The sequence below is a fragment of the Pezoporus flaviventris genome, unplaced genomic scaffold (assembly GCF_033815535.1).
Source record: "Pezoporus flaviventris isolate CSIRO_AGI_PZ_B2104156 unplaced genomic scaffold, CSIRO_AGI_Pfla_v1 ptg000035l, whole genome shotgun sequence".
Classification (NCBI taxonomy): Eukaryota; Metazoa; Chordata; class Aves; order Psittaciformes; family Psittacidae; genus Pezoporus; species Pezoporus flaviventris.
In genome coordinates, this window is record NW_026892583.1 from 4,838,728 (window position 1) to 4,851,449 (window position 12,722).

Here is a 12,722-nt window from a genome sequence, read left to right on the forward strand (position 1 = left end):
TCAGTGCGCGTTTGCCAACCGCTTCGGAAGGGCAACCGAGCGCCTGCAGACCTCCGCCGTGCCCATGTCCCAGCCCCTCTCTCGGTGGGTCGCGGCACATCGCCGTTAGCTGGGGTCACGAATCACGCCGGACCTCCGGCAAGGCTTTTCCCCCTCTTCCCCCTCCGAGCACTCTGCTGCGCCCCGGAGGCGGCGGCGGGGCCGCCCCGGGTGCCTGCCCGTCGAGCAAGCACCGTTTTACTTTTCCTTTCCACCAGGGACAAGCTTCCCTCCAAGCAGGGCAGCTCCGTCCGCGGAGTGAGGGCGGGCTGGGGGATACGAGGAGCGGGACAGGATGAGGGGGAGAAGTGAGAGCAAACCAAGTAACTAATAGCTAACTAACGTGTTGTTTAAACATTTCATCTATTGTTCGCCCGCCGCGGAAGGCTGCTCTGCTGAGCGGCGTCTGATTTTCGAGGGGACTCTCCCCGGGTGAGCGCCGTAAATATCTCACCAGATGCTCGGCTCGGCCGTAATCAGCTCGGCCCCGCGGCGGGCAGCGCGGCACCGGCGGCGGCAGCAGCAGGGTATTAATTCTGGATACGAGAGCTCCCCGCAACATTTGGCTCCTTCTTTTTTTTTTTTTTTTTTTTCTTTTCCAGAAAGGAAAGATGGAAAAGGGGAGGGATCTCCCGTGAGTCTGACTGACAGTTTACATAATGAGCTTGTGAGGATGCGAGGCAACTATATAAACAGCTCGAAGCGAGGCAAGTTTTCCATTTACCGAGCGCGGTCAGCACCGGCCGAAGGAGGAGCGGTTCCGCGCTCAGCGCTCCCCTCCGCGGCTCCCACCAATCCCACCCGGCCCTGGAGTTTATAAAGACGACGGCGGCGATCGGAGCTCGGCGGTCGGCTGCAGGATTAATACCCAGAAAGGGGGCGGATCGACACCTGGATTTTACCTTCCGATTTCTGCTGGTGCTCGGGGAATATTTGGAAGAGCGGGTTGCTCCAGGAGAACCGAACCGCCGTGACGCGCCTCTTTTCTCCCTCTACCGAGAGCCACTCGCTTGGACCGTTTGAGGAATACAGGAGGAAAACTAAACCCACTAAGACCTGGGAGCTCGAATAGCACAAGGATGACAGCCTTGCGCACGTTTGGCTTGACGTTTCTGTTAATGATTTTGCAGCAGGTAATGGCACATCGCAAAAATAAAGAGGGTTCGCGAGCTGTAAAGTGGGTGATGGCACAAGTTTGCGTGGCGGAGCCGGGTAAGGTCTGATTTGGCTATTTTGTGTGTCTCCCCTTTGTGCAGAGGGTGTCCGGCTCTGGCGTCTTCCAGCTGGAGCTGCACGAATTCGTGAACAGCCACGGGTCGCTGGCCAGCGGGAAGCCCTGCTCCCCACACTGCAGGACCTTCTTCCGCGTTTGCTTGAAGCATTTTCAGGCTGTGGTCTCCCCGGGCTCCTGCACTTTCGGCAGCATCATCACCCCGGTACTGGGCACAAACTCCTTCAGCATCAAGGACACAGAGAGATTTGACAGCCCCATCAAGTTGCCCTTTAACTTCACGTGGCCGGTGAGATTCCACTTCCAACCCGATCGCGGCGCTGGGGCAGGAGGGCGCAGGGCAAGGCGAAGCGCGGCAGCGTAAACAAACTGCTTTCGCCTTTAGACTTATTCCCAGAACTTCCTTCAAAGGAGGACGAAAGGGGGGAGAATAACAAAAAAGAAAAAAGGGGGAAAGAAAACAAAAAAGAAGAAAGAAAAAAGAAAAAAAAAGCGCGATTAAAAAAGCGCACCCAGTCCAGGAGCGCTTGGGATAATAAGCGTTATTAAAGCAAAGGGGTGGGGGGGAGCGTGAGGATCCGCGGGCTGCAAGGAGGGAGAGGGAAGAGCGTAGCAGCGGGGAGAATGCCGGTGCAGGGGGCTGTTGGGGTGCCGGGTGTGTACCGGTGGTGCTGGGATGCCCGGTGGGATGCCCGGTGGGATGCCGGGGATACCCTGTAGGGTTCCCCGTTGAGTGTCAGGGTGCCCGGGGGGTTGCTGGGTGGCCAGTGGGGTGTCAGGGCTCCCGGTGGGATGCTGAGTACCCGGTGAGGTTCCCGGTGGGGTGCCTGCTTGGGATGCCGGAGTGCCCGCTGGGATGCCGGGTGGGGTGCAAGGGCTCCCGTTGGGAGGCCGGGTGCCCGGCTGGTTCCTGGGGTGCCCATTGGGATGCCGGGTACCCGGGTGTCCGGTCTGACTTCGGTTTCTCCCCCTCTCTTCCCGCAGGGAACCTTCTCGCTGATCATCCAGGCCTGGCACGCGCCCGCCAACTACCTGCCGGAAGGTGACTACAGCCGCGCGCCGCCGGCAGGGGTCGCTCTCGCGTCGGGAGCGCCCCTTTACCCCCTCTATATCCCCCCCCCCCCCCCCAAAACCCGAAACGGTTAACGGCAGCCCCGGCTCAGCTGTTTATACCATAACTCCCGGGACCGGCTTTATCCCACCATCAGGAGCCGGTCCCCCGACGATATCCATCAGGGGCCGCTTTGATTCTGCCCTGGCCTAATCTCCAACACAATTGCGTTTCCTCCGGTTTATTTTTGGCGTGGGAAAGCGAGGCGGGCTGCGGTGAGAAAGCCGGGAGGCTGCCAGCGAACCCCGGCCGCCTTTTCCTGTATTTTACACCTTGCTCGAATTCCGCCCTTTGGAAAGGAATAATGGCTTTGGGATGTTTTTCTGAGCAGAGAGGAAAAGGATATTTCAAGGCAGCCCTCGCTTTCAAAGGCCTCTCCGCTGAGCCCCCTCGGCCGGGGTGAGCGCACCCCGACGGCCACCCTCGTATGTGGGGCACCTCACCCTCACACACGCTTACATATGTGTCTATACATATATATATATGTATCTATATGGGATCGGGGGGGCCGGGTCCGCTCCCCTCCGTCGGGGTACGGGGGGGTTCTCGCTGCGGTTTCGGTGGCGGGCGGTGTGCGGTGCACTGCGGCCGCTGACACGGGACCGCTCTCCCGCAGGCTCCCGGCCGCCCTCTGAGGACTGGCTCATCAGCCAGATGTCGATCCAGCGGTCGCTGTCGGTGGGCGAGGACTGGTCGGAGGACGTGCAGAGCGGCCCGCTGACCCAGCTGCGCTACTCCTACCGGGTGGTCTGCAGTGAGAACTACTACGGCGAGAGCTGCTCCCGTCTCTGCAAGCGCCGCGACGACCGCTTCGGGCACTATGTCTGCGAGGCCGACGGCAGCCTGGCCTGCCTGCCGGGCTGGACCGGAGAGTACTGCACCGAACGTAAGTGCCCCGCCGCTGGCAACGGCTGCCGAGAGGTGGAGGGAGGTTGGGAGCTCCCCACACACACACTGGAAGCAGCGACCTAAGTAGCATCACCCACTTCGGCTCCCCAAGGCCCTGCTCTGTGCTGAATGGGTGCGAGCGTGGGAGAAGGGATGGCGCCCAAGAAGCCTTGAGGAAACACAGCTCCCCATGCCATCAGGGAGCTTGTTTGTTGAGGGGCCCAAACCCATGTCCCCTTGTCCCATTCCACGAGCTGGCCTGACCCTGGCTGTTGCTGTCATTGTGGTCAGTCCTTAAAACACAGTGGCTTTGACGCTGCAGCAAGGTGCCGTGCATGGTTAACTGCAGGCTCCTGGGGCCATGTTTCCGTGCTGACCTTTCCACTCCCTGTCTGGAGAGAGAAGGTTGCATGCTGAGGACTTTGCCTCCTTTGCCTGCCAGCGCTGTGCTTCACCTCTGTGAGCATTAGCAGCAAAGAGTGAGCTAGCAGAGAAAGGAGCTGGGCTGATAACCTTGAATCAGCGATACCTGTTCCAGCTACAATGCTAGCAACTTATCCATCAACTGCTTCTACCATCCCTGCTGCCAGAGGAGATGAGGCGGGTGTTGTGGTGTGGTAGTGGGAATCTTAATGTGAGCACAAGCCAAAACCTCTTGTTCCTTTTCTAGCAAGAGTTCATGTTTGTTGCATAAACAGAAAAACTAAAGGACAATTTGTCAAGTGTTGGCTCTCCTTTCCCACTTCCTCCTGCTCCAGAGCTCCCTGTACCAAGAATTTTTAAAACAAGGCTTTGCAAGTGCAAAACTGCTTTCCAAAGTAGTTATTTTAAAGCTGGCATTCACCCTTTAAAAAGCATATTCTGTAGTGCCATGTGTATTTACCTAAATGTTTCTGCTTTCCTATGTTCTCTTTACAGCCATCTGCCTGTCTGGATGCACTGAACAGAACGGATATTGCAACAAGCCTGGAGAGTGCATGTGAGTAGATGGCAATCACAATCCAAACTTCAGTTAAAACATCCCTTTGTAATAGAAACTTCAACTCTTTTCCATGTCATTAATGTTTTAATTTGGCTTTTCTTTTAGCTGTCGCCCCGGCTGGCAAGGCCGCTACTGTGATGAATGCATTCCCCATATAGGCTGCCGCCACGGGACGTGTAAAACACAGTGGCAGTGCATATGTGACGAAGGATGGGGTGGCCTCTTCTGTGATCAAGGTTAGTTCTGGAGGTCGTGCTTATGGCTCAAGATTGGGTACTCCTCAGTACTAAGGAATCTGACCCATTGGATGTAGAACTAAGTTTCTGCAAGGTCCATGTTCATAGGCATCAGTTTGTACCACCGCTGTCCTAGATACCAATTCCTGCAATTGTGGGTGAAAACAAGCAAACATTTTTGGTAGCTCTTGTAAAAAAAGAAGTTTTTCTCCCCTCGGGAAAAAAAACCCAGCAACATGGATGAGTGTTAACGGGCAAGTTTTCTGCCTGCTCCAGTGAAGTTTAACTTATTCCCTGTACAACTAGAACAATTTACTAAACAGTTCCCAGCAGCAGTAAACACCATCATTTGGGCCTTCCTTATTTTGCATACAAGGAAGTTAACTCATGTGATAAGTCTGGAGCATGAGAGAAAAATCATGTAAGCAAGAATGAAAAGTACAGGTTCCATTTTAAGGTACACCAGACCACTTCCACCTATTCAACCCACTGAATCACTGAACTGTAGCCAGCTGAGCAGTCATGTCCTCAAGGCCATATATGCATTGCTGGCACTGAGATCATGAAGTGCTCAAAGCAAGCTAAGTGTTTTCAGAACAGTTAAAGTATTAAGATGGTGAAGTCTGAATAAAGCAGGAAAAGTAAAGTTGCATGGCTCTGTTTCTGCTTATAGTTATCTATTAACCAGTTGTATTCCAATTACTCTATGGTATTTATAGAGATAATAAAGATTTTCTGCTTACGTCCTATGAACTTGTGCACTTAACCTCTCTTTCAAATTTAAGGGGAAAAAAAGGGGACTGTCAAGCTTAGCAGAGCATTTAGACAGTTTAAACTACCAACATTCATAACAAGAGAGCATGGTAAATAAACAATAAAAGATTTCCAGTGTTTGTTTAAATCTCCAAGCCAAAACATCGTTATTGCTTCCCTCCCTCCCCAGAATGTGCCTCGGAGCACACCTTTCAAAGATGGGGCTTACTGTTTTAGTATGTGACATGTTGTGTACATAGTGTTGTGGCGTGTCTTTCGGGGAACACACACTTGGGAAACACACACTTAGGAAGTACATTCTCCATTTGGCATCTAATCCCATTGCAGCTAATGGTTTATCCCTGTAAAAAAGGGAGAGTATACAAAAGCAGTAAGAAAGTTAAACTTTTGCCAGGTCTCAAAGCGCAGAGCTCATGTATTACAGTGATAGAGAAGTAGAGAAGTATCTAAAACTGAGGGTAATATGAAATTCCTGATTATTACTGATGATTACCTGGATTATCATCCCCACTATTCCTGTTGGTCACAGAATTAATTACTTCATTGAAAATTCTGTCTTTTTTGTTGACTAAAGTGTGTTCATATGAATCAGCATCACAGAATCATAGAATGGCTAGGGTTGGATGTCTTTTCCCAGCCATAAAAGACATTTTCTCCATCTCCTGCTGTCTTTGCAGATCTGAACTACTGCACCCACCACAGACCATGCAAAAACGGAGCAACCTGCATGAACACCGGCCAGGGCAGCTACACGTGTTCATGCAAACCTGGTTTCACCGGTGTTGACTGTGAACATGAGATCAGCGAGTGTGACAGCAATCCCTGTAGGAACGGCGGCAGTTGCACGGTGAGAGCATTTTAAATGTAAAGTCTTTGTGTGAAGCAAGCCCCAGTATACCTTACCCACAAATGGTTCTGTAACAACATAATGGGAATTCGATAGTACACAGGTTCGTTACTGACACTCACAACTACCACACTGAACCCTTCCCGAGAGGTGTCAGGGGAGGAAGTCTGTCACAGGAGGAGATGTATCATCTAGATTAGAACTAGTCAACCGATCCTTAGGTTTCTGTGGCAGCCATTATGAGAACTTGACAAGATGCAATGTTGGTGAGGGAGCAGGCCTGTAAAAAATAAGCTTCTCAAACCAAGGTTCATACAGAAATGGGCTAAGTCTTTATTTTAATAACAAATGAAAACTTCTGTTTCCTGCTGCAGTGTCAGACACTATGAGGGCAATCAGCTGGAACACCTTCTGTAAAGCAGGGTTCTACAGTTTTAGTTTCCTGCAGTCTAGTGTTTCAGTATGTTTCAGTCAATGATTGATTTTACCTGTTGATAAAGGCTGATCAATTATAGATAGCAAATATTATCTGATGCATGTTTAGATTAAAACTAATGATGCAAGACCCTAGCTCCATTCTCCCCATGAGATATACATGACTTGGAAAGAAAAAGCAGTTTGGTTGTGAGCTGGGTGGTGGTGACTTATCTATGGCAAAGCAGCGTAAGCCCTTGTAAAATAAAAAGGGCTCCCATGCTGAAGACAAATAGCCTGATCCCAGCTGTGCAGGTTGACACATACCACATTCTGCTCTGGGAGGCCTCCAGGATCCCAGTAGACAGTAGTGGCGTTAGTAATGTTTTTGTCTAGCTGCCTGTAGGCTCCCTACAACTGCATCTTGTGTAGCTGCATACGGCTGGTTCACAGCTGTATCTCTCAAAGTCCAGCCTGCAGTTGTTTACTCACCAAATGTCACCTTTGTCACATCAGTGCGTCAGGGACTGAACATCAGTGGATGGGCAGGGACTGAACAGTGCTCACTGACGACCAAAATCAAGCATGCAAACAGCTATTATTTGGTGCCATCAAATAACAGTGGCCTAATGTTGTGTTTTGCAGGATATGGAGAACGGTTATCACTGCCTGTGCCCCCCTGGCTACTATGGCACTCACTGTGAGCACAGCGCTTTGACGTGTATAGATTCTCCATGCTTCAATGGTGGCACCTGCCTGGAGAAAGACCAAGGAGCCAGCTACACTTGTATTTGCCCTTTTGGCTTCACAGGGTCGAACTGTGAAAAAAAAGTGGACCGGTGCACAAGCAACCCATGTGCAAATGGTGAGTGTTCTCATCCCAAAGTGCGTGTCTCTGCATCACTCCTGCTTTTCAGTGCGGAAGTGATAGAAATCCAATCTGACCTCTACTCTTCCTTTAGTACATTAGTCCCTCTCCCTGCTGTATTCCACATCTACCCTAATTCTAGTCGCTTGCTGGGCTTTTCACTGGCATTTTCTGTGCAACAAAACAGTGCACAAGACTTATCAGATGATGGCAGGATTAAGTAAATTAAATTAACTTTATAGTGTATTTAGTAGGGGAATATTTTAAGGCATGGTGATACGATTGGGTAACCTAGAAAGAACTTTCAGATATGAGGTTGTTCTGTAAAATAACCTCCTTATTGAGGTAGCACCAAATGCTAACCCGGGGAGGTTTAGCTTTCTGAGTGAAGTGCATTGCAGACTAATTTGTTTTTAATTGTACTTTTTTCTCCTCAGAGGGCAATTGCTTTTACCTTGGTCAGATCCGTGTGTGTCGCTGTCGGCCCGGTTTCTCTGGTCAGAAATGTGAGATAAACATCAATGATTGTGCCAGAAACCCGTGTTCCAATGGGGGAACTTGTCATGACCTGATCAACGATTACACCTGCACGTGCTTGCCAGGCTACAGTGGCAGGAACTGTGACATCAAAACCAGAGATGAATGTGCTTCTGGACCATGTGAGAATGGAGGCACATGCTACAGCGGACTTTATAGTGCCAACTTTGTCTGCTACTGTCCTTCTGGCTTCATGGGCAACCGTTGTGAATTGCCAGTTTATTCAGTGCCTGTAACACTTCCTCCCAAGCCAGTCCCCTGGATTGCTATATCCATGGGGGTGGGACTGGTGGCTTTGCTCATACTGTTCTGCATGATAGCAATGGTCATCAGACAGATGAGGATGCACCCAGAGCAGGACTTGGAGACAATGAACAACCTGTCTGACTTCCAGAAGGACAATCTCATTCCAGCTTCCCAGCTCAAAAACACCAACAAAAACAAAGACCTTGAAGTGGACTGTGGGCTGGAGAAATCAAACTACAAACCCAAGAATCATAAACTGGACTACAATCTGGTAAAAGACCTGACAAGTAGAGGGACACAGGAGGAGAAATACTACAAAAGTGAAAAGTGTTTAGGAGAAAAGTCTCCCCTCAGATTACACAGGTGAGAATGCAGTCTTCCTTCTAGTCTTTGTTAAGGCTTCTCATCTTCATATCAATCTAGAAGCAGAGGAGAAAACATGGGGGGGGGAAGAAACCTCAAATGGCTAATATACAGAACAAACCAGAGCAAATCCAGGAATCTTTATACTGCAGTATGTGTGTCACAGCCAAGTGTTATCCTTAGCTAAGTTAATTAGATTAAGTGTTTGAGCAGGGTGTTGCTAGTATGGGTACTGTGAAGGGGAATGGGAGCGGCTAAGTCAGCGGTGAAAGCAAGAAGTGTCTTTCCTTCCTCAATACATCTTGGGGGAAGAGCAGTTAAGGCATATAGTGATTAAAAATAAGTATTTTACTTATTAAAAGGGCAAAATGATCTGCTTACTGAGAAGGATAGGGTAAAAACAGCTATTCTTCTTCAAAGAAGGAAAAGGGCAAGTATGCATTGGCTCATCAGTTTGGCTCATCATTAGCTCATCCCAGCCTTGTCTGGGGCTGTTACACTGAGGGATCTGAGAAGTAGGCTATTAGGCTGGACACAGCAGAAGCGTAGGAAGACAGTAGCTATTATTGCTTACTTCCACTTTTCTGGTATAATGTCCTGCCAACACATAGAACATGTTAAACTTCATCCTCTGCACTCCCCTCCCACACCTTCACGGCTATCTCATTACACCCCTCCATATGCATGATAGATTTTGAGTCAGGCTTGTTAGAAGTCAACTAATGTTAATTTCTCTCTCCCCTGCCTTAGTGAAAAGCCGGAATGTAGGATATCAGCGATATGCTCTCCGAGGGATTCAATGTACCAGTCCGTCTTCGTGATAACAGAAGAAAGGAATGAGTGCATCATAGCCACAGAGGTAAGTAAGAACACAGGTGGACGAGCATAAATTGACAAAGTAAAGGGGCAAATTATCCTTTAGAATTGCATATAAGGAAGTTACTCTATTTTCAGGGATCCTGATGCTTCCCAGCATTCACCTCTCCTCTTTAGTGGCCCACACAGAACATACAGTGAAGAATATAAGGAAATTAGCAGCCCTGATTCTATTAAAGAGATTTTGAGCTTAGATATGTCAGCAGGGGATGAAAGCACAAAACATCAGCCCATAAAAATTCAGCATGTTGTAGGATTATTTCCTCTTAAATAGCTAGACAACAAAAATAGAAATCATTCTATTACATGAATAGTAACCATTCATAGGCCCATTGATGTAAACCCATGTTTTTTCCCCATGACTGCAATGGATAATCTGTGTTCTGTGGGAATGGGTAAAGCTATGTAGATTTCCAACAGCAGATGGAAGGTAGCTGAATGTGTTAGTGGGTAGGCATAAAAGCCATGTAGGAAGTCTTGATGTTATACAGAAAGTCAGAGGACAGATACACGAGAAAGGAAGGGCCTAACACTGAACTCTGAAGACATTAAAAAGGAGTTATTAAAGAAGCAACCAGCTCCTAAAGAATTACTGACCCTTTGGAAAAAGGCTTCATGGAAGTTAAAGGCAATTTGACGTTAACCAATACCTGCTTCCTTCAGTGTAGCTGTCTTTAGGAGTAGTTTCAGGCTTGAGGAAAGAGAAGCTTGCTGTGCTGTGTAGCAGTGATCTGTGAAGTCAGATCTGCAGGATGCTGTCTCCCTTGCCAGAGTGGATATCAGGTTTCCCCTTGAAGGCAAGCTGGAACACAAGTCAACCAACAGTATTAAAAGTTTAAGACTAAGTCAAAGGATTTTCAGAGGTACAGATGACAGCTAGACGCTTCATTCCCACTGACTGACCTACATACCGTATCTTCCTTTGAAGATCTTGCTGACCCAAGCCAGACTCCCAGATTTACATCAGGCATCTCCAGAAGTAATTTTGTTTTCAGAATGCCAGCCCCTAAAACCTCTCTCCACATAATTCAGGTTTCATGCTTCTGAACACAAGCTATTTAACTATACTGTATGCTTTTCACAGAGACCTAATGCACCCATATTTGTAAGCATTCTTCCCCCCCCAGTCCAGGTAGAGAGGCTACTCATCATAAAGACAACATCTTTTGCTGGGGATTCTTTGTCTCTGGACCCAGCCAAGACCATTGAACTCTGATAGTTAATCTGCAGTAATATCTGGCTTAAATTGCTTTGGTTTGAAATACTTGTTAGTTCTGCAGTACTCTGTGCTGTGCTTCCTTCTCATTCCTGGTATTATTTTATATCCTGACAGGTATAAGACTGAAGATCAGCCCATTTGCACCTCAGATATGGTAATGCCAGTAGATGGACGTTCCTGCTGCATTGTTTACAATTCAGAACTGGATTGGACTGTTTTTACTTACATGCAACTTGCTGCTCTCAGGCGGAGGATGGAACTGGGTGAACTGGACAGACTGTGAATTTACTGAAAGATGCAATACACCTTTTTGTTCTTACTGCCCTTGTTTGAAGTTTGATACCAGAAATCTCATTGGCTATAGAAGAGGGGAGGCAGAGGGAAGAGAGAGGGGTTAAACATGTTGTTTTTAAGAGATACTGAGGCCAGTTCCTCATGGACAGACCCCTGGCTTTCCAGAACTCTGGTTATGGGAGGTGCCGGTAGATGAGGAGGCACTTAACTATCACAGATGTTACCGTGGAAGGTGTGAAGAAAGACACATTGCTATGCACATAATGGATACAGTATAAACGAGGTCTCCATGTTTTTCTGGGTTTAAAAGTGCCTAAAATGTGTTAAGAGAATCTAACAATCCCAAACAAAGACTTGACTGCTCTTTCTGCAGTTACCTGAACAGTATTGGGCAGGGGTGGTTGATACTTCCTGCTACACAGCTACTTGTTTCTCCTCTCTCCTGCTGCATGTATTGGAGACTGTGTAAGGGGTGAGAGGAGGAAGGAAAGAGGAATACCAAATTTACGTGTCATCTCATTTGGTGATGCTTTGGAGAACTGATTGACCCAAGCCACAGTGTGGGACAGGATTTTTGTGGATTTAAACATTCGAGAAGGAAAAGTTGTGATAAGGAATGCGTACAGCCTCTTCCCCATTGATAAGGAGGAGGCGTGATCCCAGCTCTATTTAAAGCCTTACAAATGCGTTTAAAATCAATCAGCTCCTAGAACCTTTATGTACTGAGCTGTCTCAGCTGTTTTCATGCCCTTTGCACTACCAGTGATTGTGAATAGACATTACTTTTTTCTTCTCCTTCCTCATTCTCTCCCTCCCCCTGCCTTATTTTGACACAGAGTTGGGGGTTTATGTCGTGTTTCTGAATTAGGTGCCACCTTCTACTGCAAATAGTCTCAAAATTGCAGCTGTTATGTTCTGAAGGAGAAGCAGCAGTGTGACTTCCCACCCCCCTTCAATTTCTCCATCTGGTTGCAACACCCCATCTCCCGTCCTTCATCCCAGTTCCAAATACCCAATAGCAAGGCATCCACAGAGACACCCTCTGCCAAGACAGGTAGAGATTGGAGTTAGAAGGTTCTAGGCTCATCCTGTTTCTTTCATTGAAAGAAATTCCCCATTCATTGCTACACAGAAAGGGGAAGCCTGCCCCTGGAAACCAGAGGTGTGCAGAAGCTCTTTTCTTATACACCTATTTACAGCAATACTGGACACCTCAGTGGAAAGTGCTGTGACATGAATGAGATGAGACCGTGGGGTGGGACAGAATGAGGAGGGAGGAAACAAGATCTCTTTGAAGAAACCTGGACCATGCTATCTCTCGGACAGCGATATTCCTGCCCTTGTAAATCCTGTTGTTGGGCTTACTCATCGACTGCCTTGAACTGTGCAGACAAGACCCCTTCATAATGTCCACTACTGACCTTCTGCTCTGACCACGTAGGACCAGTTTGAAGATGACCTTCAGAAATCAATAATATGGGTTTTAGTTTGTCTGTTTGTAGTTTATTTTGAAGACTAGTATTTCAGTAATTTAAAAAGAGAAAATCAGAAGCACTGAACTTTCTACGTTTTATAACATTATTTTGTATATAATGTATATTTATAATCAGAACAGAAGTGTAAATATGTTTATTACTTCTCATGTAATGTTTTTAATGTGATGACAAAGTTTGAAGTTTATTTTTTTTTTCAAGCAATGAAAATACTTTCCTGCTACTATGACATTTCTTGTAGTTTGTCCTTTTACACCTCAGGTTCCATGCTTCTGTGACAGCCAAGCTTACTTGAAGCCCCTGA

At 47.8% G+C, this 12,722-nt stretch overlaps 1 protein-coding gene across 2 annotated transcripts; it reads left to right on the top strand.

The window, feature by feature from the left end:
- Window positions 1-749: 749 nt before the first annotated feature.
- On the top strand, window positions 750-12,641 carry DLL4 (delta like canonical Notch ligand 4). Of its 2 annotated transcripts, XM_061462295.1 has the most exons (11): window positions 751-1,172; window positions 1,296-1,559; window positions 2,255-2,312; window positions 2,998-3,267; window positions 4,188-4,248; window positions 4,357-4,487; window positions 5,939-6,108; window positions 7,168-7,387; window positions 7,828-8,536; window positions 9,287-9,395; window positions 10,746-12,641. In XM_061462295.1, exons 1-11 carry the CDS (start codon window positions 1,119-1,121, stop codon window positions 10,749-10,751), a joined length of 2,052 nt encoding a protein of 683 aa, XP_061318279.1. In that variant the 5' UTR covers window positions 751-1,118; the 3' UTR covers window positions 10,752-12,641. The 2 variants fall into 2 exon arrangements, with proteins under 2 accessions (XP_061318278.1, XP_061318279.1); XM_061462294.1 differs by lacking the exon at window positions 10,746-12,641 and having other exon boundaries at window positions 750-1,172; window positions 9,287-9,701.
- Window positions 12,642-12,722: the final 81 nt, after the last annotated feature.

Bases quoted from the DNA above. Each gene is read 5' to 3' on its own strand.
- DLL4 (XM_061462294.1), top strand. From the start codon at position 1,119: ATGACAGCCTTGCGCACGTTTGGCTTGACGTTTCTGTTAATGATTTTG. The intron at 2,313-2,997 runs GTGACTACAGCC...GCTCTCCCGCAG, and splicing joins CGCCAACTACCTGCCGGAAG to GCTCCCGGCCGCCCTCTGAG. The intron at 6,109-7,167 runs GTGAGAGCATTT...TGTGTTTTGCAG, and splicing joins GGAACGGCGGCAGTTGCACG to GATATGGAGAACGGTTATCA.